Source organism: Ictidomys tridecemlineatus, chromosome 5 (genome assembly GCF_052094955.1).
Source record: "Ictidomys tridecemlineatus isolate mIctTri1 chromosome 5, mIctTri1.hap1, whole genome shotgun sequence".
NCBI lineage: Eukaryota > Metazoa > Chordata > Mammalia > Rodentia > Sciuridae > Ictidomys > Ictidomys tridecemlineatus.
Window position 1 is genome coordinate 146,378,152 of NC_135481.1, and position 26,909 is coordinate 146,405,060.

The window sequence follows — 26,909 nt, forward strand, 5'->3', positions numbered from 1 at the left end:
TTTGTATATTTTTTCCTCAAGCACAAACCTGGTTTAACCATAAACCCTGGACAAAGAATAATAGACCCCAAGTTATAACTAACACCTGTGGATAAACCGTGAACTTTGCCTCTGCTCCCCTCCAATATGGACAAAGGTCCTTCATGAGCAGGTTGGAGAAATGCCCACTGACTCTCTCACAATACCATTCATCTCTTGTGATCAGAAACTTCAGGTGAGTCACCTGATATTAAGTAAATTGGGATTAATATCACAAGTATGCCTGTTGATAACTCCACCTCTGATCTGTGTGTGCACCCTGTTTCCACAGGCATTTTTCCAGTTAACCTTTAAAGAACTTACTTCTTTGAAAATCACTGAGCAATAGATTTAAAGTTCCTAGATATGACAACAAATTCAACAAATTGTTTAATTGGAAGGCTTAAAGCTGGGTTCAGAAAACAGTTAATTACATTTAATGGCTTCTTTATGAAATGTGCTTTTTTTCAAGGATGGTTGGCACAGTTTGGTGAATGGTTAATGTCTATCTTCTAGAATGTTCAGACCAGCCACTTCTTGGTTAAAGAACCCATCTGCATTTGGATATGATACTTTGAAAAAAGTGTCTTGGCAATAAAATTGCTTCAATAAAATGTTTCTTCTTACACTACAGCCCAGTGTGTCCAATTTTAAAGAAGGTCTCCCTCAGACTCAAATTTATGATAAGTAATTTTAATCATTAACAATTTTTCAGGTGCCTCCCTGCTATGCCTAAATTCAATGAATAAATAAAAAAGATGATTTCTACCCAGCTAGAAAGCAGAAGAATATTGGACCCAACATTATGGCAATGTTCTCACTTTTCCTAAGTAATCTATGATACCATTGCTTGAAGCAAGAAGTCTCATCATGTCTCAGAAAAGCAGAATTCTATAGTACTCAGTTTCATGACAAAACTTGGTTTTGAAAGAATGGCCTGAATAATTACCTGAAAAATAGTAGGAGAACATTTTAAAAACACATACAAATCAAGTAACTAAAATCCTGAAATGTTTTTTGTTTTTTGTTTGTTTTTTTGTGGTGCTGGGGATTGAACCCGGGGCCTTGTGCATGCCAGGCAGGCACTCTTCCAACTGAGCTATATCCCTAGCCCATGAAATGTTTTTTTATGAAACATAAATGATACCTGAAGCTCATTTTATATATTTTGATTTAAAAATGTGGTTTTAATGAGAGACACATCTTCTTTATATCTCAATGAGAACATATTTTTTTTGTCTACAGAAAGAAGGGAGATTTCCAGAAATAACATGACCACCAGCCAGTTACATGAAATATCATAATTTGTGAAGCATGCATGTTCACATTCTCACTTAATCCTTAAATTATCTTCAGTCCAATCTTGAGGAAATTGAGGCTTGAAGAGTCCAAGTAGCTTCAAGAGTCCAAGTAGCATTAGGAAATGGCAGAGCTAGAACTTCAAAACCAGCCTGTCAGTCACAAAGTCCACCTCCACCAACATCCTCTTCAAACAACAGCAAAGGCCTCCATGTAATGGACACTTACTGTATCAGAGACATCTTCCCTGCCATATTCCATTTAACATGATAGACACACAACGAGAAAAGCATTAGCATCCGAGTCCTAGTGAAAATCTCTTCCTCAGACTCACACAGCAAGTGTCGGAAGTAAGCTTTAAACCTAGGAACTGCAAATTCTATGATTTTGTCATTTTTTATTGCTGCATAGTACTCCATTGTGTATAGATGCCACATTTTTTTTATCCATTCATCCATTGAAGGGCATCTGGGTTGGTTCCACAGTCTAGCTATTGTGAATTGTGCTGCTATGAACATCGATATGGCAGCATCCCTGTAGCATGCTCTTTTAAGGTCTTCAGGGAATAGTCCGGGAAGGGCAATAGCAGGGTCAAGTGGTGGTTCCATTCCCAGCTTTCCCAGGAGTCTCCAAACTGCTTTCCAAATTGGCCGCACCAATTTGCAGTCCCACCAGCAATGTACAAGAGTACCCTTTTCTCCACATCCTCGCCAGCACTTGTTGTTTGACTTCATAGTGGCTGCCAATCTTACTGGAGTGAGATGGTATCTTAGGGTGGTTCTGATTTGCATTTCTCTGACTGCTAGAGATGGTGAGCATTTTTTCATGTACTTGTTGATTGATTGTATAATTTGCAGGGAAATGGATGGCACTAGAGCAGGTTATGCTTAGTGAAGCTAGTCAATCCCTAAAAAACAAATACCAAATGTCTTCTTTGATATAATGAGAGCAACTATGAACAGAGCAAGGAGGAAGAGCAGGAAGAAAAGATTAACATTTAACAGAGTCATGAGATGGGAGGGAAAGGGAGAGAAAAGGGAAATTGCATGGAAATGAAGGGAGACCCTCATTGCTATACAAAATTACATATAAGAGGTTGTGAGGGGAATGGGAAAATAAACAAGGAGAGTAATGAATTACAGTAGATGGGGTAGAGAGAGAAGAAGGGAGGGGAGGGGAGGGGAGGGGGGATAGTAGGGGATAGGAAAGTTAGCAGAATACAACAATTACTAATTGGGCATTATGTAAAATTGTGGATGTATAACCAACGTGATTCTGCAATCTGCATTTGGGGTAAAATTGGGAGTTCATAACCCACTTCAATCTAATGTATGAAATATGATATGTCAAGAGCTTTGTAATGTTGTGAACAACCAATAAAAAAAAAAAAGAAAAAAAGAAAAAAAAGAAAAAAAAAATAAACCTAGGAACTGAAGCTCCTGTTCTTTTCACTGACTCTGTGCCCTTCATCTGCAGCGGAGACCTTCTCTCCACCTAACAATGAACTTCACACAATAAACCCCACTCAACAGTGACGTGCAGCCCTGTAGCTGACGCAAAAGGCCAACCATTCCATCATCGTATTTGTAACACAGGCTTCTCTGTCTAGCCCAAGGGTTCAAGGACACAGGAACATTATAATTAGAAGCTGTGGGTGAATGTGTCATTTTAACACTTTGATATCTTATTTTCCCCATGAGCCTATGATCTACTTGACCCACAAAGAAAACCTTAGGAAGCTTTATATCCAAGCCCAGTATTCTAATAGATGGAGTCCACCAAGGGCCAAGGACAGGATTCAGATGAAAAAGGCACTGTTTCTCCTCTGCATAGCAATAATCAATTCAAAAATGTCTACGAAAAAATTCCCATTCAACTCAAAATATTGGGGGAAAGTTATAAAATAAACTTTACCAGAAATGTGTGACTTACATTAAGAAAGAGATAAAAATTCTATTGAAGAATATGTTAAGTGCCTGGATGGAAAAAAACCCCGAATATTTAAAAATACTCATTCTTCACAATGTAATAGATAAATTCTGTGATTTTCTAATGCTATTTCAATCAAACAACAAAATTTTTTATTAAAACCTGACAAGATAGTCCTAAAATTCGTATGGAAGAAATAAAATGTTTAAAGATCAGAGATGAGGTAACATTTGCCCTACTAGCTATCAGAATATACTATAGAAAAAAGCTGAAATAAACACAAATGTTGTTTATATATCAGTATAAAAGAATTTTAAAACACACTGATAAACCAGGTGTGATGGTGCATGCCTGTAATTCCAGTGGCTTGGATGACTGAGGTATGAAGATTGCAAGTTCAAGGCCAGCCTCAGCAATTTAGCTCTGTGAGACCCTGTCTCAAAATAAAAAATAAAAAAGGGTTTGGAATATATCTCAGTGGTAAATTGCCCCTGAGTTCAATCCTCAGTACCAAAACCAAACCAAACAAAACAAAAAACACACAGATCTGTATCAACTTATCAGATAATAAAAATTAATGTTTCACTCAATGGGTAAAGAAAAATTATTCAATAAATTATATTGCAGGAATTAGAAATTTGGGGAGATCATTAAATATTTTCTTCACAAGCTGCTCAGATTATTAAAGAGTTGAAGGCTTAAAAAAACACAAGTATCAGAACAAAATATAGGGAAAGTGTTATTGTGGGAAGGGGAGGCCTTCTTACGATTTTCTAGAAAATAAAGCTGTAATGTAAATGATTAATAAATGTTTATATTAAATAAATTTATATTTAATTCAATTTAAATTAAATTAAAAGCATCTCTAGGATTAAAAAAAACAAACATGTATAAGATGACAAAATATTTGTAATATATGACACCAAGTTTCAATACCTAGAACACTGTAAAAAGATCTGTAAGTCAATTTTTTTTAAAAAAGGAAAAATGCAACAATTATGAGTTTCCATTTCAAAAAATATATATCGTATGAAAATATGCTCAGCTTCACTCATAATCCCTCCTATTACTAAAAAGGTAAATTTAAATCACAATGAAATACCATCTTTTACTTATTTCCTTGACTAATTCAGGCTGGTTATATCCAACAATTGGAAATTTTAAAGTGATCTCATGCACTGTTAGTAAGGATATAATCTTTTTGAAGAAAAGTTTTGTAATATCCATTTACACTAAAAAATGGCATAGCCTTTTAAGGATGTTCAATGTTATTACTATTAATGGATCTAAATCTAAAATAACCTAAATGCCTATTAGTGAGGCTATGATTACACAAATAATGATGTGGTCAGACAATAGAATCCTGCTACTCTGAGACAGATTTTTATGTACTGATAAGAAGTATGAAGTAAAGGAGAAAATGGTGTACAACCCCACAAGTAATATATGATTATCAGTGTGTGTATAAGACAAATGCATAAAACTATACAAGATTATGTAACATATATATATTCCTAAATGCACATGCATTTACCAATGCATTACTAATTTGGGAATGGTGGATGGTAGATATTGCTTCATAACAGGGGGAAAGGGAGCTGGTGGTGGAAGGGTCTGAATGGTACCAAACCATAGGCATAGGACTCACCCACACTCACATGCTCATTGGCTCTTGTCCTTGAGTCTATCCATTGGAATAGAATGTCTTCATTCTCTGGACCTCAGTTTATAAAATGACTTTTTAAAAGCCCTTATAGCCTCCACAAGTTTCATGATAATTTTATTCCATAATTCAATTAGAATTCTTTGTCAGGCAACATATACTTGCAAGAAGGTGTTCTGCGAAATCAATAATAGAGTCAGTTATTACATGGCAATTTCAATTGGAGCAGACCCTCATGGAGGGAAAGGGATATTAAAGGGCAATCATGTAGAACAAATAAGGTTTGGTCACAGATTAACTTTTCTCATGGATTCTGCTTTCAATATAGATGTAATTATATTTATTTTAGACCCTTAATTGTTACTTACCTTGCATGTCTTGATTTCGTGTTTGCTTGTACAGTTTTAGTAATGGCAATGTAATGTACGATTAGTTCATTCATGGGAACTCTTCCCTCTCTCTGCTCATTCTTTTGTAATCACAATACAACTACATTATGCATGTGTAAACCATGAAATAAGAAGGCAGGACCTTTTCTACTACTCAGAATAGATTAACTTCTGTCTTCCCATCAAATGGGGAATCAAACAAAAATTATCACCCACTCTTTTGGCTATGGGGGGTGCATTGGTTACTTAGTTGCTCCTTCCCCATGATCCTTCTCCTTTCAAACTTTCCTCCAAGTAAAAATGCTTATTTCAGATGTTCCCTCCTCAGCTGCCACAGATCATTTTTGGAAGACAGTGGAGGGCATATTTAGGCATACAGATGCACAGGGTTTTCCAGAGTATGACTAACACAGAGAGCAGCACCTCAGTGCAAATAATGCACATACAGGACATTATGAAAAAGAATCTACAGGGAGATTTGTTACCATCTCTTCATTCTATTTATTAAAATAAGTTTAGCTTTTCCCTTCCTCTTCCTTCTTTCATATTTTCCCTTCCTTCTTCTAACCCCTATATCCTTGAGGCAAGAGCAATGAAAAAGAGAACACAAAGTTTGGGTTTGATCTTGGCTCTACAACTTATCCTACCTGTGAATGTGAAACATGGCACACAGCCCATCTGTCTGAACCTTAGGCTCCTTATCAATCATCTTGGCATTCTATCCCAAGATGCACCTCCACAGGGTTTCTATCAGTTTCCTTGTCCTCCTTTCTAGAGCTTTTGCCTTGTAAAATTTTACCTCCAATTGTGAAACAGAAATTTGGGCCATAAAAGAATTTCAAACATCAGCAAAAATACAGGTTCAGTGCCCTAGTTAAGTTCTAGGTATGCACAAACAGATATCAAATTTACAAGCTAAAAATTCTTAGGCAATAAAAAAATGAATGCTTGCACTATACAAAAAGATAATGACTGAGTGTTGATGGTTATGCAGCAATCCAACTACATTTGTAAGACCTGAGGATGAAGGTAGAGAAATGAGGACTTCTGGTATTGAGCAATATGAAATAGAACATTGAATCCTATCTCTTCCAAAGATCAAAAACAAATCTCTGAAGATGATAATAATAAAATAAATGATCTGAGCACTGGCAATAGGAGGTGGTTTTGGGAGGCCAAGTCAAAAACTGAAGACCAAGCTATAACAAGAGTAAGTTTTATGGAAAGTTTTTGCCTCTTTTATTTCCTGGCTTTGAATGAAGGGTGTTCCCACTGTGGGACCATGCAAGGGCACAAGCAGCAGAAACTCAGAGAGAAATATCCTTCAGCCAGAGAACCAGGAAAAGGGGCACAGAAAGCAAGAGAGATAAGGTCAATCCCTGTTTGCTTGCTTGTTTGTTTTTTCAATAAAAGCTTACTGTGGAAAATATCTGTATTTACAGAAAAGCTGCAAAGATAGGATGGAAATTCTAATGTTCCTCACACCCACTGTTAACATTACCACGTCCATTTGAGAAAACAAGAAACTGGCATTTTTACATTGTTATTAACTAAACTCCAGGCTTTATTTGGATTCACTGGTTTTTCCACTGAAGTCCTTTCTCTGTTCTAGGATCCAGTCCAGGATAACACACTGCAAGTTGTCATCATGCCTCCTTAAACTTCTCTGGTCTATGACCCTTCCTCAGTCTTCCCTTGTTTTCAATGGCTTTGAGAGTTTTGAGGAGTGCTAGATTAATATTTTAAAAAATATCCCTCATATTGGGGTTGCCTGATGTTTCCTCATGCTTCTACTGGACTTATGGATTTTAAGGAAGAATATTAAAGAGGCAAAGAGTCCTTTTCATAATACCATGTAAGAGGAACACACTATCAACATAACTTATCACTAGTGATCCTAACTTTCATCACCTGGCTAAAATAGTGTTCACTGGGCTAAAAGAAAATCACTAAGTCTAATACATATCAAGCTGAGTGGGAGAAGAATCTACATAAATTATTTGGAATTCTTCGGGGAGAAAGATTCATCTCTCATACCCATTTATATATTCATACTTTGAGAATGGCCTCAGTTCTGGGCTATATTAGCTTCTGATGAGAGAGAGAGAGAGAGAGAGAGAGAGAGAGAGAGAGAGAGAGAGAAACTTTTTCCCAGAGAGAAAACTTATCTTTCTTGTTAAAGGAAGTGGGAAAAGAAGACTCTATAATCTGAAGTGAAAGAGGAATCCTCTCTTTCCCTTCACTGCTTTGCCTGATTGCATAAAACTATTCAGCAGCATCTTAAAAGCGTCTAAAACTTTTAAAGAAACACCAAATTTGTGTCTAGAGGATTAGATAAAAGGGATCCTGGGTGCCACAGGGAGTGGGGGAAACAATGGAGAGTGAAGTAATGAAAGAGATTTCTTAACTCTGTGAGTGAAGTGACATCAGTCCCAGACTCCTCTGAGCTGCTCTTGTGGAGACAGACTCACAGCAGGAGAGCAAAGGCATTGAGAACTAAGCTGATATTGGAACCCTGCCCACAGAAGGGCAGAACCTGCAGTCTGAATATGTCCAAGACCACTGCCTGTGAAAGTAAAAGAGAGGGTGTTTTCTAAAAGATTTTAACAGGATCCAGCTAATCATCTGATTCAAAATGTCCGGGGAAAAAAATCTAAGATCACTCAACATACAAAAACAAGACCAAACCAAAAGAAAAAAGAAAGAAAGAAAGAAAAAAAAAGCCAGCACACATGACAAATTCTAAAGTGGAAAAAAACAATAGATGTCAACCTGAAATAACTGATGCACTAAAATTCTTAGAAAGACCTTTAAACAATTATTATAATGATGCTCAATGGATAAAAATAGACATTATGAAAATAAATGGAAAGATCAATGTCATTAGAAAGGAAACAGGAACTATTGAAACTGATTCTTTTAGAACTGAAAAATAATATCTGAAATTAAAAATTCATTCAATGGTCTCAAGGAGGATAGAAATGTGTTGATGAACTTGAAAACAGATCAAAGTATTTATTCAACCTCTACAATGAAGAGAATGAAAATTGGGGGAAAAAATCAATCTCAGGGATGTATGGGGCAAAATTTAACAGATCTAGCCTTCTAGTATTGAAGTTCTAAAAAAAAGGAGGAGAAAAATGTTAGTACAGAAAGAAAAATTTGAAGAAATAATTGCAGAAAACACAAATTTGATAAAAGACATATATTTACATCCACAAGAACAGGAAGAAACCCCCTGAAAAGTATAAATTCAAAGAAAACCCAACCCACTTACAATATAATCAAACTACTAAAAACGAAAGATGAAGAAAAACAGCCAGAAAAAATGACTCATCAGAAAGAAGGGAACAAGAATCTGAAGGATTGCTGATTTCTTACCAGAAATCCAGGTTCTCAGAAGACAGTGGGATTATACCCATGAAGAACAACCCAAAATTCTATATCCAGTAAAAATATCCATCAATAGTGATGGCAAAAGGAATAAAAAACCTCAGATGAAGGAAAACTAGCAGAATTCATTGCTACAAGGCCTTCTCTAAAATAAATACTAACTGGAATTCTTCAAACTGAAATGTTGTCATGAGGAAACCTTAAATTTCAGGAAAAAAGAAAGAGCGCAGAAATCATAAATATTCCAACAATCATAATAAACTATCTCTTGAGTTTTTACAAATATACATAATTATCAAAAACAAAGATGTAAAAAGTATCTGGTATAATTTTCAATGTATGTGAACACAACACACAGGACAATTATAAGGTAGATTGGAAACAGTATTACCTAGATTAACTGCTAAAAATGTAGATTGGAAATAGTATTACCTAGATTAACTGCTAAAAATATAGAGAATTATGGTCAAAAAATTAGGTATAAACAAGCTGATTACTAAAAGATTTACAGGTAGTCAAAATAAAGTTGTTATCTTTTCATCACTGGAACAGAATCCTGAGAAAATCAACTTAGAGAAGGAAAGATTTATTGTAGCTTACAATTTCACAGACTTCAGTTCATGGTTGGCTGACTCCATTGTTTTGGGGCCTTTCTGAGGCAGAACATCATGGTGGAATAGCATGGTGGAGCAAAGCAGATCACCTCAGAGTAGCTGGGAAACAGAAGGAAAGAGAGAACCAGGAAAGAAGTCGGACAAGATAAGCCGTTCCAGGGCACACCCCCAAGAACCCACTTCCTACAGTTTCTACCATTTCCCAATAATGTGATAAAATTATGGACCTGTGGGGGCAGAGCCTTGGTGATCCAAACACTTCCTCAAAACTCCTCAGAACATTGCTCTACTGGGGACCAAGACTCCAATACATGATCCTTGCAGGACATTTCAGATAGGAAGAAAAAAAAAAGGGGGGAGAACAGAGAAACACATACTTAAATGAAGGCATAATCAAATCAAATATGAAAATGATCCACATAAAAACCAATTGTCTTAGGCCAACTGGGATTTTATAACAAAATACCATAAATAGCATGGCTTATAAACCATATTTTTTTCTCTCACAGCTCTAGAAAATGAAAAGTCCAGGATCAAGGTACCAGAAGATTTAGTATCTGTTAAGAGTTCATCTCCTCATATATGATGGCTTCTGTGTCTTCACATGATGGAAAGGGCAAGAGATTTCTCTGGGGCCATTTTATTAGGGCACTAATTCCACTCACTCGTGATCTAATCACCTCCGAAGTCCTCACTTCCTAGTGCCATTTCTTGGGAATTAGGATTTCAACCCAAACATTCTGATCAGTATACCAACCTTAACAAAATTACATTCTATATAAGTGGTCTAAGTACATCAATAAAACCACCAAAGATTTCATTTTGCATTAAAAAAAACCCTCCTATATGCTCCTATGTCAATGCAAGCTTAACTTATAACATAAATACACATAAAAATGGAATGTTTTGATTGAGATGAGTCACCATGTAATTTACCTTCTCTCTAGTTGTAAAATACTTTTAGTCTGTTTAACTATTCTTTTAAATGCCTATCTGAAGCAGGTCTGCTCTACAGCAAATTTGATCAGATGCATTTAACTATTCAAACCGCTTCATGTACATACTACTCAAAAACTATCTTCCCCTCTTCCTTGTTAACAGAATTCTGATACTAACAACCCCCAGAAAAGAATCATGGAGTCAGAAAATCATAAATATCTCACTTTTTTGCCATTTAATGACCTACAGGTACACATGTGACTCAATTTGGGCCAATGACACATATGAAGTCAGAGCATCCAAGAAATAAATATATTTTCTGAGTATCCTCTTTGCTGTTGTTGTTGTTGTTGCAGACACTCTCTATATATTTCAACTTCTGTGAGAAGAAGAGCTAATTAGAGCTATGGTAACCATTGCCACTGGAAGAGCATCGGGCTATGGCACAGGAGAAAAGATTTTTTAAAGCATATATGGTTCTAAACGTGGTGTCCAACTCAAGGCAACCAGACCACAAGGCAACAAGAAGTTCCCACTGAACTTCTTGTCAAGTAAACAAGAAATATATTGTTAAAGCATTATTAGTGACACCTTCTACTGCCTATAGTCAAACATATGAACTGACAAATGAACAAAGAGAGCCAAGTCTTTCTCGGCACAGAATGCTATGTCTGCAGTGCTGTCATTTCATCCTTCTTTTAGGGTCATTGTCCTACTTTTCCTGCCACTTAATACTGATGGGAGAGGGTTGGAGAACAGCCGCATAGAGACAAGAAAGGATAGTTAAGAGGCAGAACATTATTTATACAGAACCAATAATACTTCATGGGTTGGAATTCATCAATGAGTCTGCCTACATTTAATGAGCTTTTATTATATATTGAGCATTGTGTTAGATGCTAGAGATTTAAAAATCAACAAGTTCTGTTTCAGGTGGGAGTGACTGACAATATGTAAATAAACATATTCAATCTGATTGTGTTATGAAGAACTACAAGCTGGAGAAGGCGAATATTGGGGGCTAGTCAAGACAAAATAGTAAGAGGAGAAAAAAAAAAAAAAGCTATTTCAGAACTTTAGGCCGAGCTGGATTTTTGGCAGTAACCACTTTTTGAGAGGTGATAAGGAAACTCTGAACTCCTACACCCTTATTAAATCACCCATTAATAATCCAAACTTAAAAGAGGGCATCAGAACATTTAAATAGAGATTTAAATAGCTTTCTGATTTAAAAAAAATAATTTACATCAGAAAGCTATTTAAATCTCTATTTGTGATGAATCAATCCATAACAGTTTACAAACTTGGAATTTTTATAAAGAGATTATTTAAAAGGTTAGAGAATGCTAGCCAGATGGCCAGATGCTAGATGGGAATAGAAATTTAGAAGAGAAAAGGAATGGAAGATTAAAGATGAAACTGAAACAGATTATAGGCAAGAAGAGCTATGGGCTTGGGGGGAGCAAGACATCAAGGAATCTGGAAATTTCCATGGACTATTACACTGAGGTCAGGAAATCCTTTTGGGTGGGGCAAAACTTAGGTGATGCATTCTCTCTCTCTCTCTCTCTCTCTCTCTCTCTCTCTCTCCCCCCCCCCTCTCTCACACACACACACACATATGTGTACATCTTTATAGGGCCCAGTATAAATTTGAAACATATATATAATTCACAGTGATCAAATGGAATAGTATTCAGCCTTAAAAAAAAATCATCATTTACAGCAACATACATGGTAGATACTGTTTCAAAACAACCTGATTCATGATCGTTTTCAGAACAGGAAGAATTAGAGTTTTAGCCATTCCTGGCCTAAAAAGAGTTCCCGCAGCCTGGGAGAACTCCTTAGGGGAATCAGGTTTAAAAGCATAAGCTTCAGCTTTCTTTGGCTCTTACCTATGCTAGGAATTCTGAAACCCAGGAGAGGTGGGGCTCAGGGACTTGGAGGTTGGTAAATTCCTGGTTGTCCATTAAAGTTAGGATGTGACCCGCCCCCAAGTTTCAAAAGGAAACATTACTGAGTTCCATTTTCCGGGATATGTATTTCCTTTCTCTCGATCGTTGCAGATGTAATGATAAATACCATCCTGCTGCAGCCACAATTTCATGTTCTAGTGCGAACCCGGTGACTCTTAACAACAGATCCCACGCAGCCAGAAACCCCGCCCCCGCACGTAACCATAGGAACAGCTGACACGCCGAAAGCGGGAGATACCCTGTTCTGCCCCCTCCCTGACAGATATTGTTTCCCACTATCTGTCCACATGGGCGCTCCACCTTATGATTGGTTCCTGTGCCGGGACTGTGCTTTGCCCCAGCCAATAAACGCCCTGTGCACGTGCACTCTTGCGTCTGTCGATTGGCCAACACTGCCTGATCACGCACTGCCTACATGAGCTAGCCTTTGCGTGGGGGCGCCAATGAAATGATTCAGTGGCCATTTACAACCAATTGGCAAGGAGCAGGTCTCACAGCTGGCCTATGGGCGCGCGCCGAGGGTGGGCAGTCTCGGCCCCTTTCCAGTCCCAGTTAGGTTTGTTAAAGCGACAGGCCCCGCGGTGGGCTGGTGCTTCACCCGGCACCGCACAGCGGCCGCGGTGGCCCTTGGCGTGTGGCAGGCGCCCTTGACAGCGGCGCCTCTTTGCTCTGGACCCCGGCTCCCGGCCTCCCCGGACCTCAGTGGCGGGGCCGAGTCGCCGGCGGGATGGGTGGAGAGGCGGGGTCCACCGCGGCCTTGGGTCTGGAGGGCCGCGTGAAAAGCCTGGGTCTGGTGTTCGAAGATGAGCGCAAGGGCTGCTACTCCAGCGGCGAGACGGTAGCCGGGCACGTGCTGCTGGAGGCGACCGAACCGGTGGCCCTGAGCGCGCTACGCCTGGAGGCCCAGGGTCGTGCCACCGCCGCCTGGGGCCCGAGGGCCAGCGCCCGCATCTCAGCCAGCGGCGCGGCTCCCCCAGCTGCCTCGGAGGTGGAGTACCTGAACGTGCGCCTGAGCCTGCGTGAGCCCCCGGCCGGTGAGTGAGCACTACTGCCTGGGTTCCCCGCCAGGCCGCTGGGTCCCAGGGTAAGGGCCAGGATGGGGACATTCTCTGGAGGATCACGCGCAGGCAGAGTGCCCTCCTGGCAGGTGGGCCTGTCGCAGGCTTCAAGAGGTGGACTTCCCAGTGGGGGTCGCAGATGAGGGGCAGGTAACAATGCTTGTGCCCCTACCTCACAGCAACCCAGAGATCAGACCTTGCGCCCTGCAGCATAGCCCTATGTGGCGACTCATTCTTGGCTGGCTGTGGTCGAACACCTGGTGTCCCAGGATCTTCTAGAACCCAGAAGGGAGTGGGTCGTTGCCATGGGGACCTGTGATTAGACTGTCAGGATCCAGGGATCTAGGTTCCTTAAGGCTGTAGGCACGGAGGGTGGAATCAGGGTCTGTAAGGTTCCATTCTGATGCCTAGTGTTTCATGGGCCTCCACTTCTTCCCATCGTGGACCTAGGCACTCCTTGGTTCATGATGAATTAGCAGAAACTCAGTCTTGGGAAGAGGGAAGTAGTTCTTGAGAGGTGGTTCAAAGGAAGTGTTTCTAGACCTGACCATCATACTTGATTTCCATCTTTTGGGGAGTGGGGCTACTTTTTTTATTAAGAGTTCTGACTTTAATCAGAGATTGCCGCTTTTTTGTTTCCTTCACGTCCTGTTCCTCCTGCCTCTCTCCCCTTTCCCAAAAGGCCTTTGGAGACTGCCATCTGGGCATTTTTGGATTACCCCTTCCTGTTCTCTTTTGTGAAATCCAGTCAATTAATGTAGGCTTTTCTAGAAGTCACCATGCAGGGATCACTACATGGATGTTACATTCATAAGTACCAAAATTTATACCCTTAATTATGAAAATACCCAAACTGAGTCTTTAGTGTTTTTTTTCCCCCCTCAGAGGAAATTATTTTAAACTCTTGCCTTTCTGCCTCATCAGCTTTTAGCTATCAAATAAGATAATTTGACAAGTAAAATACATTATGATTATATTCTTAAATGTTGCTATATCTTTCACAAAATACAATGCAGTTTAGTCTTAATCCTACTATGGAATAGACCATCCACAGTTAAATCCTCCAAAGTGTTTGATAATCTGACTGAGCACAAATTTATAGGGAAAGGATATCTGGAACCAAAGCTTTCTTTTAGGCTAATGAGAGCCCTGGTAGATGACAGTTCCTGCCTGCCCTCACACTCTTTCTTTGTGAAGTTTCCAGAATCACCAGCAGGCCTCTCCCAGTGGTTATAGCCAACATAGATTTTCAAGATGGCTGACTGGGAAGAGGCCATGGAAGAGAGAAGTAAATTGGGTTGTGTCCAAAATTCTTAAACTTCCTGAACCCATAACTACTGAGTAAATAGATAGAAAATTAAAAGTAATTGAACCTAAAATTAGGAATGAAAATTGCTTTGGTGAAATCCAGCCTGGGTTTTTCAATTCAAAAAAATAAGTCAAATTTTATTTTTTATTTTAGTGGAATTGTCTCTAAACCTAAACAATTTGCAAATCTTCAACTCTTTTTAGTGATGTATCATAACAAATATTAACAACAGTTACATATTTTTAAAAATCAGCCTCTTTTAGTTGATGTGGGTCCGGGGAGCACCCCTAATATCCATAACTGGAAAGAAACAAGCAACTTGACATAGTCATAGGTTCTCAGGGTCACTTAATTCCAAAACATATCTTTCAAAAGAGATTTTTAGAAATTTTGATTTCTGGAAAATGCAAACACTGGAATCTCTCCAGATATTTCTTTGGAATTACTAATCAAATCCAACTACTGTAATTGTCTTCATATGTTGATTGACAAATACTGAAAGATAGACCCATACAGTAGGTTTCGGTTCTTGGGCACTCAATAGCAGAGTGTGACCTTACATGAGTCCCTCCTCTTAACCTAAGCCCCAGACTCTGCCTCTAATGGTCTTCTAGACCCCACAACTCATGAAAATCTTTAATTCTGAGCTTTGGTTGTGAGACCATTAGTAAATTAAACAAATTCCTGTGAAACTAGTCCTCAATAAGGCAGAGAAGTAATGAACCATGAGAGCAGAAGCAGAAATATGTACATGATTGTGAATGTTTTCATTAAAAACAAAGAGAATGAAATAAAGATTTTATTCCAAATACTATAGCCCATGTTTATCAGTTTCCTCTTGTTGTTTTTAATTATTTTTTAAGACAGTTGAAAGATTCATTTTTAGGGGAATAATGGGTATGTTTCCTCTATGAAGGAAGAACTTCATCTCTTTGTCACTCCCTGTTGGTATCCTAGCCAACTCTGTTCTCCACATGCCTGTCATGCTTCCTCGTGACATGCCTTTCATCTAAGCCCCTTCCCAACTCATCTCCATTCCACTGTCAGGTCTTCAGTGCCTACATAATCCTGAGTGGATGTTCTAGGCTCTAGCACTGTCTCGTAATTAGTTGTCTGGTTGCCTTTTCTGCTGGTCTGAGGAATTGAAGTTATTCATCTTTTTATCAACAGTGCCTGGCATATAAGCCCTATAAATTTTGAACTCAGATGAAACCCACATTTTTAAACATTTGTAAGTACTTTGTCGTGCTCTGCAATCTAATGATTACAAATTAGAATTTATAGTCCAGTTCTCTCCGGAGAATTGGGTCCTGAGCCTTTCACTGGATAGCTGCACTGTGCAGAAGCTCCCCTTGCAGAGTAGTGTAGCTCTGCCGTGACACTGTTGAGACCTGTAGGGCTGTTTGTGAGAACACCTTAACCCCTGGGACTCACCCTATCACTATCATTTAATCTGATCTCATGTCCCTGTGACTGGTTATTGTTGACTTTGCCTACAAGTCACCCACCTGTGAAGTACAACTATGCAAATGGGCTTGTGACTTTTTTTTCTCCCTAATTCATTACACATTAAACACTGAAGATAGATTTAGAAGACTTAGCAGGCCAGTAATATATTCCTAAAATTACAGTTAAAATGTGTAAATTGTTTAAAATCATGAAGCTCTAGTAATTAAGTTTTTTAAAAATTCCATTTCACTACTGATTTCCTGTCCTTCAAAAATTCAGCCTTAAATCTGAGCTTGAAATAAGAGAAAGTTTACAATATCTCAGGAAAGTCACCTGACCAGCACTGGATGCCATCAAGTCCACTTTTGACCTGAACTCTTAACAGATTGTCTATGTACATTCATCAGAGACTCCAACAGTGTCTCTGGTCTTATACAGTCCACCCACACGCTGCATTTTTTGGCCTTCTCACAGTCAGTACATGAAATAAAATGAAACCGGCAATCCAGAGCAGGGGAGGGGGTCATGTCCTTGCTTGGTAAATCCAAGTTAACTGCTAAGAAATCCTGTTAATCTCACTAGAGCTGAAGGGTAAATACCGGACTCTTGCTTAGTGGCTTGTCTTGTTGGTTTGACTTTTTTATTTTATACCCACTATTAATAATTGTCAAGATTTTTTTATTTCTATTTCCACCTCTTCCCAAAGAATATAATGTGAATTTTATATATAAAAATAAATCTATCTTTTGCTAAATTAATTTTAGGTCCAATTTAATATTAGTATCTCATGTTAACATAATAGAGTAGGATATGTGTGTGTGTGTGTGTGTGTATGTGTGTGTGTGTGTGTGTGTGTGTACTGCATATGTATATTGGTGCCCTGAGCTCTAGAACTTCATGGTAATTACTTGTGTAATTGGTCTTTTCTGAGATAAAAGGTGTGTGTGTGTGTGTTTGTGTGTGTGTCCCTCCATAGACTGCCTGCTTCTTACTTTTTAAACCTAAACTACCATTTTTACTGGCTAAAAACTGGTACACATTTCATTCTCTGAGTCTTTTTAATGAACTTTTGAATTCTACTGTGTCTTATGGTCAGCAAAACCTTCTTTAGGAAATGTGATTTAGGTTGTGAAACTCTTTTTCTAGTACTAACCTTGTTAAAATAATCTCTTCTACAGGTGAAGCCATCATTTTATTGCAGCCTGGAAAACACGAATTTCCATTTCGCTTTCAACTTCCATCTGAGTAAGTAAAGCAGGATAGTTTCCAATTTTCTTGGCAGTGTGTCCATCCCATGTCTGAGTCTTGTCAGGATCTTCTGGCTCTAAAGTGTGTATTCATCCTCTGCAGCCCCTCCATAGATGGCCTGCTTACTCTTCTTCTTTCAACCTAAACCACCATTTTATAGAGTACTTTTCCCAGGTTGGTTAACTGAAAAATAAAGTCACAAATTAATGCCTGGTTTGTTTCAGACCTTTGGTGACCTCATTTACTGGGAAATACGGAAGCATTCAGTACTGTGTGAAGGCAGTTTTGGAACGACCCAAGGTACCAGATCAGAGTGTAAAACGAGAACTCCAGGTTGTTAGTCATGTCGATGTCAACACTCCAGCATTATTGGTAAGTTCTTCCTTTTCCTCTTCCTCCTTCCTCTCCTCCTCTATTCCCTCTTTCCTCCTTCCTTTCAATAGTGGTATCTGTATTTAGACAGTTTAGTAGTAGTCTGTCCTGTCACTCTCTGATGGCTTAGAAAATACAATCTTGTCACCCATAGGCATTCACTATAAATATATGATTCTAGGTTGGGCAAATTACAAATTGTGTGTGTTAATACTATTGATTATGTCCCTGCTGTTCAGGGTTCTTTTGCCAAAAAGTTACACAGGCTTGAAATGCATTAATAAGGCTTAATAACAATAATGCATACACAGAGTGTAGTTACTTTTACCAGAGCGGCCACATTCACAGGACCGTGGTATTCTAAACTCTTCAATAATAGCAGGTTGAGGAACAGTAATTATGGAAGAGTATTAATCATGCTCAGCCTGTTATTGAGGCTCAGGCCATTATGCTATGTATCCTTCCATTTTGCATGTCATTTTCTAACATTAAGTAAGTGCATGCAGCTGCCGCCGAGATCCTTTCACTTATCATCTCCTTATGACAGATTTGGCCACATTAAAGCATTGAACTTCTAATAATCACTAGAAATACTGTAGACTGATAAGAAAGATCAGGCTATAAGTAACAACAGAATAGGCAAGATGGGAGCTAATGAGCTAGATTCTTTTATCTAAACCCATATTATCAAAATAATATAAAATTATACCTTGTACTTTCATGATAGCTACTAGGACCTAATGGTTCTTCATTTAAATATGAATGAATGATTTTCTTACTTCATAGAAAATACTGAGATAATTTAAACTTTCCATCATGGAATTGATGTGACAAAGATGTATTTTAGTATTATTTTTCTAGCCAGTGTTTTAAAAAACAAGGGAAAAGCCAACAATTAAAAGTTGTTTAACTCCTATTTTCACACAAAAAAGAAGCGCTATTTACTTTAATTTTACCTTTGGATAAATGATAACAAGTATGGATGTTTGCATGGTCTCTTGTATCCAAAATCATAAAAGAACCAGCATCCGACTGATCAGGCTTATAGCTATGACTTTACACTTTTTTTAAATGCTTGGTGATGCCAAGTGTCTTGCAATTTTTAAAAACAACTTAGAATATGGCAGTTAAGTATTCTAAAGGCTTTATGATCATCATGACAAATTACTTAAAGGGATTTTGTTTTTGCTAAAAAGAGGCACTCATTATCCCTTAGTGTTCTTTCCATTAAAAAAAAAAAAAAAAACTATTGCAAGTAACTTTGGGTTTTACAGAAAGCTTTGTGTGTATGCAGCTTGTAAACTAAACATTTAAAATCCTATGTCACTTTTCTTGGTATTTAAAAATAGAAAAAAATACTATGATTGGGCATAATGTGTTTAATAACCTTTTTAGATCTGTTAACATATGTATGTTGTCACATTATTACTGTTTCACAAAGCCCCAAGACCGTTTGAAATTTCTGCTGGGTAATCATTTTGAAATAATAGGAAAAAAAAGAGAGAGAAAGAGAGGAAAAGACTGCTTATTTCACATAGTAAATACCAAAACGAATATAACTTTCTGTTTAATTTTTGTATCATAATACAGCCTTTGCTTCTTTAAAGGGCTACTATATCATTTCCCAGAAATACAGTAACTTCAAAGTAAAATAAGATGATATCATGCTAATTTGAATCTGAAAATTCACCCTAGTGTTCTTAAGAGGGAAATAAGATTTAGTATCTGAGATGTCACATGAGACTAAGAAAGGTTGATATTTCTTCACAACTATTCTATGAAGAAAAATAATTTTAAGTTCTATGAGTTCTCTAAAATGATTTAATTAAGGTGGTTTTATTTTAAATTTTCAAGACCCCTGTATTGAAAACTCAAGAGAAAATGGTTGGCTGTTGGTTTTTTACTTCTGGTCCAGTCTCGCTGAGTGCCAAAATTGAAAGAAAGGGATACTGTAATGGTAAGCAGCCTGTTGGGAAGTTCAAATGATTGACTTATTCATTTTATTAGCTAATTTTATGTGATTTTAAATAGTGTTTTGTAATATACAAAGTATATCATATTTTAAATCACAAAGAATAATTTTTAATATAAAAATTCCTGTGCAAACATTTTTAAATGAATGAATAAGTTCTAGAAATACTTGGTATTTTTGACTTCAGTCCTATTACTTTAGTTCTAACAAAGAGTAAAACTAGAAGAGTATGAAAGTGCCAATATCATTGTTGCAAAAGGATGTCTAGAGTCATGTTGCTCAGAAGAGAACTATTGTAATATGAAAGTACTCTTAGTATCCTGATTTCTTGCTGGTTTGAGATTTACAAATATTTAGGCTTAGAATATAGAAACTTAGCAAACGTTAGTAATATTCAAATTTTAACTATCATTTGTGAAGGGCTTAATTCCTGTAGTGAATTTAGCCTCTAATCCTAGGTTATGGCTTGTTGGAAATGAGTGTGGATTGGAATATTATGGCATGATGTGTAATGTTGTAAAACTCCATCCATTGTATTATTTGTCCCTTAGCCTTAGTAATTCCTTAAAAGGCTTTGTTCTCCTGTTGGGAGGAATTTAATATGATAACCACTAGTGTGTTTGTTTGTAATCTGTTAATCTTAACATTAATACTGAAATTATATACTTACATGTTTACCTTAATTTATGTGCATACTGATAATTTGCATATCTTTAGATTGTTAATATCATTTTACTACAGAAAAGGAAATAATGCAATAATTAGAAAATAATATCAACATAACCTGCAGTGGATTTTCACTTATCTGACACATATTTACAATGCAATTTATCTATCAGGGCTTCTCAGTTCATTAATATTAGAACATTTCAGCTTTAATTGGTGGTGGCCCAGTTTGATTTCAAGGAGAATTTTTTGAGAAGTCTCTCAATCCATCCTGTTTTTGTTCTCTTTTTTAGGAGAAGCTATTCCAATCTATGCCGAAATAGAGAACTGTTCTTCTCGTCTGATTGTTCCCAAAGCGGCTATTTTCCAAACCCAGACGTATTTGGCTAGTGGGAAGACAAAGACCGTCCGTCACATGGTTGCCAATGTGCGAGGAAACCACATTGCATCTGGGAGCACTGACACTTGGAACGGGAAAACTCTCAAAATCCCACCTGTTACTCCATCCATCCTGGATTGCTGCATTATCAGAGTGGACTATTCCTTAGCCGTAAGCAGAGCTATTTGTAAAATTAAAAATACTTGCGACAGAGCAATAACTAGAGCTATGTCACTGTCTGTGAATATTATTGCTTATTTAATACTTAGGAAAATGTCATTTTATGTCAGCATTACTACCAATTGTGAAATATATGAAGATTGGCCTTTACTTTTACAAAAAACACAATCCTTCTGCCCAGGAAGTTAATAAAGTAACTTAAAAGAGATTGAGATGCTTTAAGGGGCCCTTGTCACATTGAAAACATGTACATATATTCTTTATTTATTATTATAAACTATTCAAACTTAAGTGAAGTACACTGAGGCCAGATTCCTGTCAGAGGGTACTCACTGCATTTTGTGTATTTCTCATTTTGTTTGCTCTTTATTTTATTTAGTCAGGACAACTTACATTTGTAATGGGGGTGGGGTGGTTGGCGATAAAGGCATTTATTGCCTTGAAAAAAAAATGTAATTAGGCCATCTCCTATGAAGCCTAAGTTAGATTTGTGCCTTTTTCCTCTATTTTGAAATATTAGGTATACATTCACATTCCTGGTGCTAAAAAACTGATGCTTGAGCTGCCTTTAGTTATTGGTACAATTCCCTATAATGGTTTTGGCAGCAGAAACCCCAGCGCTAGCCAGTTCAGCATGGATATGAGCTGGTTGACACTGACCCTGCCAGAACAGCCTGAAGGTAAGGTATTTTGAAGTTCTCTCATAATGAAGCTTTACATAGAAAGTAGCTACAGACAGGATGTATGAGATAATAATGCTTAAATGTTAATGAATACTGCTACTACAGCTACCCTTATTCTTTTCACTACTCAAGAATCATAAATCATTCCTGGAAGAGACCTTGAAATCTTAATTTTTTGTTTAGGACACAAAATTGCTGATGGCAGACTCAGGGATAAAGTGTACATCTCTTAATGACCATAGGTCATAGTAAAACAATAAAAAATAATCAAAATAAAAATACAGTGTTAATATGTTTTTTGTAGCCACATTTCAGGGATAATTGTCTAAACTATAGCTAGCACAACCATCTCAAAAGAGTAGAATATAATTAATATTAGTAACGATTTAACAAATTTTTTTCATTGCAGTTGGCACAAAAACAGACTGATGAGAGGGAAATGCTTTATTTTCATCTTCAGTGTTGCTAAATTCCTTGTCTTTGTTAGAGTTCAGAGAGATAAATTAGTTTTACTTGAATTTCTTAGCTCTAACTCCATTACTGTTTCAGCACCACCAAATTATGCGGATGTGGTATCAGAGGAAGAATTCTCTAGACATGTTCCTCCTTACCCTCAGCCCCCCGACTGTGAGGGAGAAGCGTGCTATCCTATGTTTGCCTGCATACAAGAATTCCGGTTTCAGCCCCCACCACTTTATTCAGAGGTAAACAAAATGAAAGAAAATTAGACATTTATTATGCTGTCTGCAAATATTTATTTGCAGTCCTCCTTTCATGCAAGTGTCTGTTGCTGACTCATAATTAAAAGAGAATACATAGAAATGTGTTTTTACTGTGCTCATAGATTATTACTGATCCATTAGCACATTTTCCAGTATTTTCCATGGATCTGTGGCATGCATATACAGTGTCATGGATTGATTTTTCAGATGTTATGTGACCATGGAATACCAAGAACATAACAGCCTGCTGGCACTTAGTAATGATAGGCTTTGGGCAACTTGGCATATAGCCATCATATAATTAGAAGTAGATAATAAAACCATTTTAAAGAATGTTACAACTATAATCTTGCTCTTTTCCCCCCCCTTTTTTTCCCCCCTTTTTTCTAAGGTTGATCCACATCCTAGTGATGTAGAAGACACACAGCCTGTTTCCTTCGTTCTCTGAATGTACTTCAGAATCACTGTGTTCATCATCAAATTAGAATGTTGCTTCTTTCACCTGCCTTTCTGAGGGTGGGAGAGAGAAGGCTAACTTATAAGAACATAAGTAAGAATATGGGAACATTCCAGTGGGCCAATAGGATGGTTGTGCTAATTTATTTGTTCCCTTTGAAAAATGGGATGAAGATGTGAAAAGTCGAAGAATGTAGTGGAAGTCCTGGTGGTGGCAGAGTAAGTGAAGGAGTGCCTGTGCTGACCTGAGAGGAAGGAGCCTGAAACTGGTGGGAACACTGTGAGAGCATTCCTTTAAGAAGGCTTGTCAACGTGGAACGGAACAAAGGTGTCGTGAACTTAAGGCAACACGGACTAATTGGGAAAAGACAGTTGCAAAGAGCCAAGCAGCATAGAAATGTGTGTGAATGGCAAAGTGGCCTACTCTAAATACAAAGTGAGACCCTCAGGTTTCAGGGTCTTCATGATTTCTTTCCATATTAGCACATCAAGGACTAAAGTCCTCGGAAGCCTCCTTTCTTGAGACCATGCTCCCGTAAAGGTCCTAATGAAGTAATGACCATTTTCACTCCTTCGATAGTAGGTTACAGTGTACTTTATAAGTTGGCTGTAGAATGTCAGGAAACCTAAAGGGCTTCTGGAAAGCTTTACATTTCAAAGGGGAAAGGAGAATTTTAACATGAAAATGTGCTTTGTTGAAGACTGTACTATTTACCACCCTTAAGTACATCCACAGGATATATATTTGACTTGTCTTACTTTCCTATGGGCACATTAAAAAAAGAAAAGGGGATCAAAAGCTTACATATTCAGGATGCCTTGATAACTACACAGTCAAAAACAAAAACAAAAAAAATCTTAACCTACCTCTAGTGGGGTTATCAGATGTTTTTTAAACTCTAGGCCTGATCACCCTTCTTCAGAGTTTCTGCTACTTAATGTAGCAGTCTTATCTATCACTGAATCTGAAACTAGACCAAGGGGAAAATCCACAATGTTAGCATTAAGTGAAAATAAACATGTATACCTAAGGATATTTCAAAAAAATGCAGAATCAAAGAGGATAGAAACATCTTTTTTTTTAAAGACATACATTTGATTTCTATCAAAAGGCTTAAATCGACTGATGGTGGTCACTGCGTTATATATTGTTTTCAAATTCTTCAGCAACTATTTAAACTGTGATTTTCTTTATTGTTTTGGTGCAATATTTTATTGTCAGTTAACCTCAGGATTTTCAGACCAACAGGATTGTGTTGCTGCTAAATGTTTGAGCAGTGTTTTCACTGTCCCCCTGTCCCCTCCTGTGCATGGTCACATGCTCGCCTGCTTTTCCTTCAGTCTGTTGGTTCTGTGAGCTGAGAACATTTCTGGACACTAAGTGGAAGGGAGATAGGGATTCCCATGATAAAGATTGTGGACCAGCCAAGTCTTAAGGGTTTGATCGAGAAACCCTGGTGCTTCCCAGGCATGATACTGTACTTCATTCAATAAAATGATTAACTTATCTTTAAATCAGTATGTTCACTTAGAAATAGAAAAATTCTACTATGGTTAAATTTTGTATTTAGAAATCAGTTGGTCATTTGATCAGGGATTTTCTACAAACATTAGATAAATGTGCGCTTTTCACCCTTCTCAGATACCTCTCTTCTCTGTAATCATGTAACCATCAAACACACTTGTTTCATGACAAGTCACTGTTTAAAATCATAATGCAAAACTGTTATATGAGTAATTGTGGTACTAGATTTGTCACAAAACTTTAATCCTTGCTTTGGTTTTTAGAGATTATTTTTAATGTTTTGTTTTGTGTGTCTTTAAGCAGGTTTGTGTATTTGAGTGCTGTCCAAATAGCTTTATTTTTACTTGAGAAAGATCATTTTCAGCTGTTTATTGACTTCTAAGCTGAAGTTTACATGCCATGTCAAGACATTGTTCATCTCCACAAAACCAAAACAAAGGGAAACTGTATGGACAGAGAGAGAGAGATTTGAGTTATTTGGCTCCATGTAGAAAAGCAACCACTTAATGGAATCCTTCAGTAGGATTGTTTTATCTCCTTGATTAGAGAAATCACAAAGTCCCCCTGCAAAATTGAAACAATTTTGTAGCATTGAGAAAATAAATCAGAAGTGTGACTTGATACTGGTCTACCTGACCTTAAGCAGCTGTAGGTTGAAACTGCATACCTTTTCATAATCAAAATATGAATACTGAAAATTACATTGGAACTGAGAAAACCTACAAATGAAGATAAAAATTTAGCTGCTATTATTTGTCTGTTTATTCCCCTCTTGTTCTTTAGTTTAAAAAAAAGTGGCCTTAGAATTTTGTTTTTGATGCAAAAATTTAAAATTGAAAATGTGCATCTTTTGGCACACAAAATCCTTCCCTTGGCAAAACTGTTTGCGTATATATGTTTCTGTTTTGCACAATAAGAAACTCAGTAGGCAGGGGTTATGTTTTTGATAAGTTAACTATGAAAGCTTTTTTTTATTTTTTATTAAAAATATAACAGTTTAACCCACAGGAAAAAAAAAAACTAAAGATTGTATTTTGTATTCTTGCTTGAACCCCATGGGTTCTTTTTGTTAATAAAATTATTCTATTAATGCTGTGAGTTGCTAGTTTTGTTTTTGTTTTTGTTTGAAAGACTATATTATTGTAGATTGAAGGATAATCAATACCAAAAACCAAAGTGTTACTAAAAGGTGGCTTTGTCTGTATCTGCTATCAGGAGGTAAGGAGCAGCCTAGGATTCTGACCTTATTTCTGCAGTGGACTCAGTTTCCCAAGACAGCCCCTAGCATTCCATGAAAAAAAGTACTTGAGATCTCAAGTAAGGAAGCTTAAGTTCTTTTGGTCAGTGGAGATCATATCTTTGTTTATACCTAGATTATAGCAGCCACTTTCAAGCTTCCTGAGCTTTAGTATTTGCTTGGCCAGAATCTCCTCAGGATTGAGTTAGCAGGTCTGGTGGGCAGTCAAGGGTAACACTGACTTGACGTAAGCCTCCCCTCTATACAAATATTCATGGGTGCAAGTACTATGATTTGTACAAGGAAGATGTGATTATAAATCATCTCAGGGAAACTGCCCAGACTCTCTGTCCTGGAAAATTATAACCTTAGCTAAGCATGAAAAATTAGCCTAGTTAGATTGCTCTCCAGTTGTTTTTAATATATGAGATGATGTTATTATGTAATAAACAGGCTGTTTCTGCATTCATGTTTGTCATCAACATAACATGAAATGTTTTGTCTCAGTAAATACTAAGATAGAATCTATAAGATAGCCATTAAAGTTTCTGTAGTTTATATAAAAAAGTTGTGGATTATAGAATTAGAACTAGGCCGGACACTAACAAAGAAACTAGGACAAAGCCCTCAAGTTACCAATGAGGATACCAAAAACCCAGAGAGGTCTAAACTGAGAGCTTGGCCCACATTCTCTGTGAGATCTCTGCTTACTCTAAAATTTCCTGATTCTACAACTTTAAAGAAGTAATGAAAACAGTCATTGTTTTCAATTACACAGCTTAAAAGTTGCAACCTGGATACTAAGCACATCAAGAGTCGTCAGCGTTCATATCTAAAAACCCTCCCTCCTCAAAGGACACCAGTCTTTGTCTAAATTGCTTCCTAAGTATGTTTAATTAGTAGCTGGAATCCTTTCTTCACATACATCCAAGACATTTATATTTTGAAATAATTATAGACTCACAATAAGTTGCAAAAATAGTACAGCTAAGTCTTGTAAACCCATCAATCACCCCCCCCACACACCGCCATGGTAACATCTTACATAACAAAAGTACATTAGCAAAATTAGGACAGTAACAGGGTACAGACAGCCAGTTTTGCATGCATTCATTTTTCTTGTGTATGTTTCTGTGTACAGTTCTATGATGTGTTATCATGTGTAGATTCATATAATCATCACCACAGTCACATAAGGAACCACTCCATCACCATCAAGAAACTGCCTGGGGCTGTCCTTTGTAATCATACCCTCCTCCCCTTCCTTCCTTATCCCCGACCCATTGATCTGTTTTCCATCTCTATAATTTTGTCATTTTGAGAATGCTAGATAAGTGGAACCATTCAGTATGTACCTTTTCAAACTGGCTTTTCTCACTCCACATAACAACTTAAGATCCATACAAGTTGCTGCTCACATCAATAGCTTG

General features: G+C 37.4%; 1 protein-coding gene and 1 long non-coding RNA gene across 5 annotated transcripts; one reads left to right on the plus strand and one right to left on the minus strand.

The window, feature by feature from the left end:
• Positions 1 to 1,184: 1,184 nt before the first annotated feature.
• LOC120886305 (uncharacterized) lies at positions 1,185 to 12,656 on the minus strand. 3 transcript variants are annotated; one of them, XR_013439478.1, is made up of 5 exons: positions 12,143 to 12,656; positions 9,533 to 9,622; positions 9,292 to 9,404; positions 4,905 to 5,085; positions 1,185 to 2,224 (listed from the first exon to the last, which is right to left on the minus strand). It is a non-coding gene; the product is annotated as an uncharacterized LOC120886305 (long non-coding RNA). The 3 variants fall into 3 exon arrangements; XR_013439476.1 differs by lacking the exon at positions 9,533 to 9,622; XR_013439477.1 differs by lacking the exon at positions 9,533 to 9,622 and having other exon boundaries at positions 4,895 to 5,085.
• Positions 12,657 to 12,790: 134 nt separating this feature from the next.
• On the plus strand, positions 12,791 to 25,340 carry Arrdc4 (arrestin domain containing 4). 2 transcript variants are annotated; one of them, XM_005320095.5, is made up of 8 exons: positions 12,797 to 13,257; positions 17,218 to 17,284; positions 17,512 to 17,659; positions 19,514 to 19,616; positions 20,591 to 20,847; positions 21,377 to 21,536; positions 22,089 to 22,243; positions 22,653 to 25,340. In XM_005320095.5, the coding sequence occupies exons 1-8, from the start codon at positions 12,951 to 12,953 to the stop codon at positions 22,707 to 22,709; spliced, it is 1,254 nt and encodes a 417-aa protein (XP_005320152.1). In that variant the 5' UTR covers positions 12,797 to 12,950; the 3' UTR covers positions 22,710 to 25,340. The 2 variants fall into 2 exon arrangements, with proteins under 2 accessions (XP_077907368.1, XP_005320152.1); XM_078051242.1 differs by lacking the exon at positions 21,377 to 21,536 and having other exon boundaries at positions 12,791 to 13,257.
• Positions 25,341 to 26,909: the final 1,569 nt, after the last annotated feature.

Bases quoted from the DNA above. Each gene is read 5' to 3' on its own strand.
- Arrdc4 (XM_005320095.5), top strand. From the start codon at position 12,951: ATGGGTGGAGAGGCGGGGTCCACCGCGGCCTTGGGTCTGGAGGGCCGC. The intron at 17,285-17,511 runs GTAAGTAAAGCA...GGTTTGTTTCAG, and splicing joins CGCTTTCAACTTCCATCTGA to ACCTTTGGTGACCTCATTTA. The intron at 20,848-21,376 runs GTAAGCAGAGCT...TTGAAATATTAG, and splicing joins GAGTGGACTATTCCTTAGCC to GTATACATTCACATTCCTGG.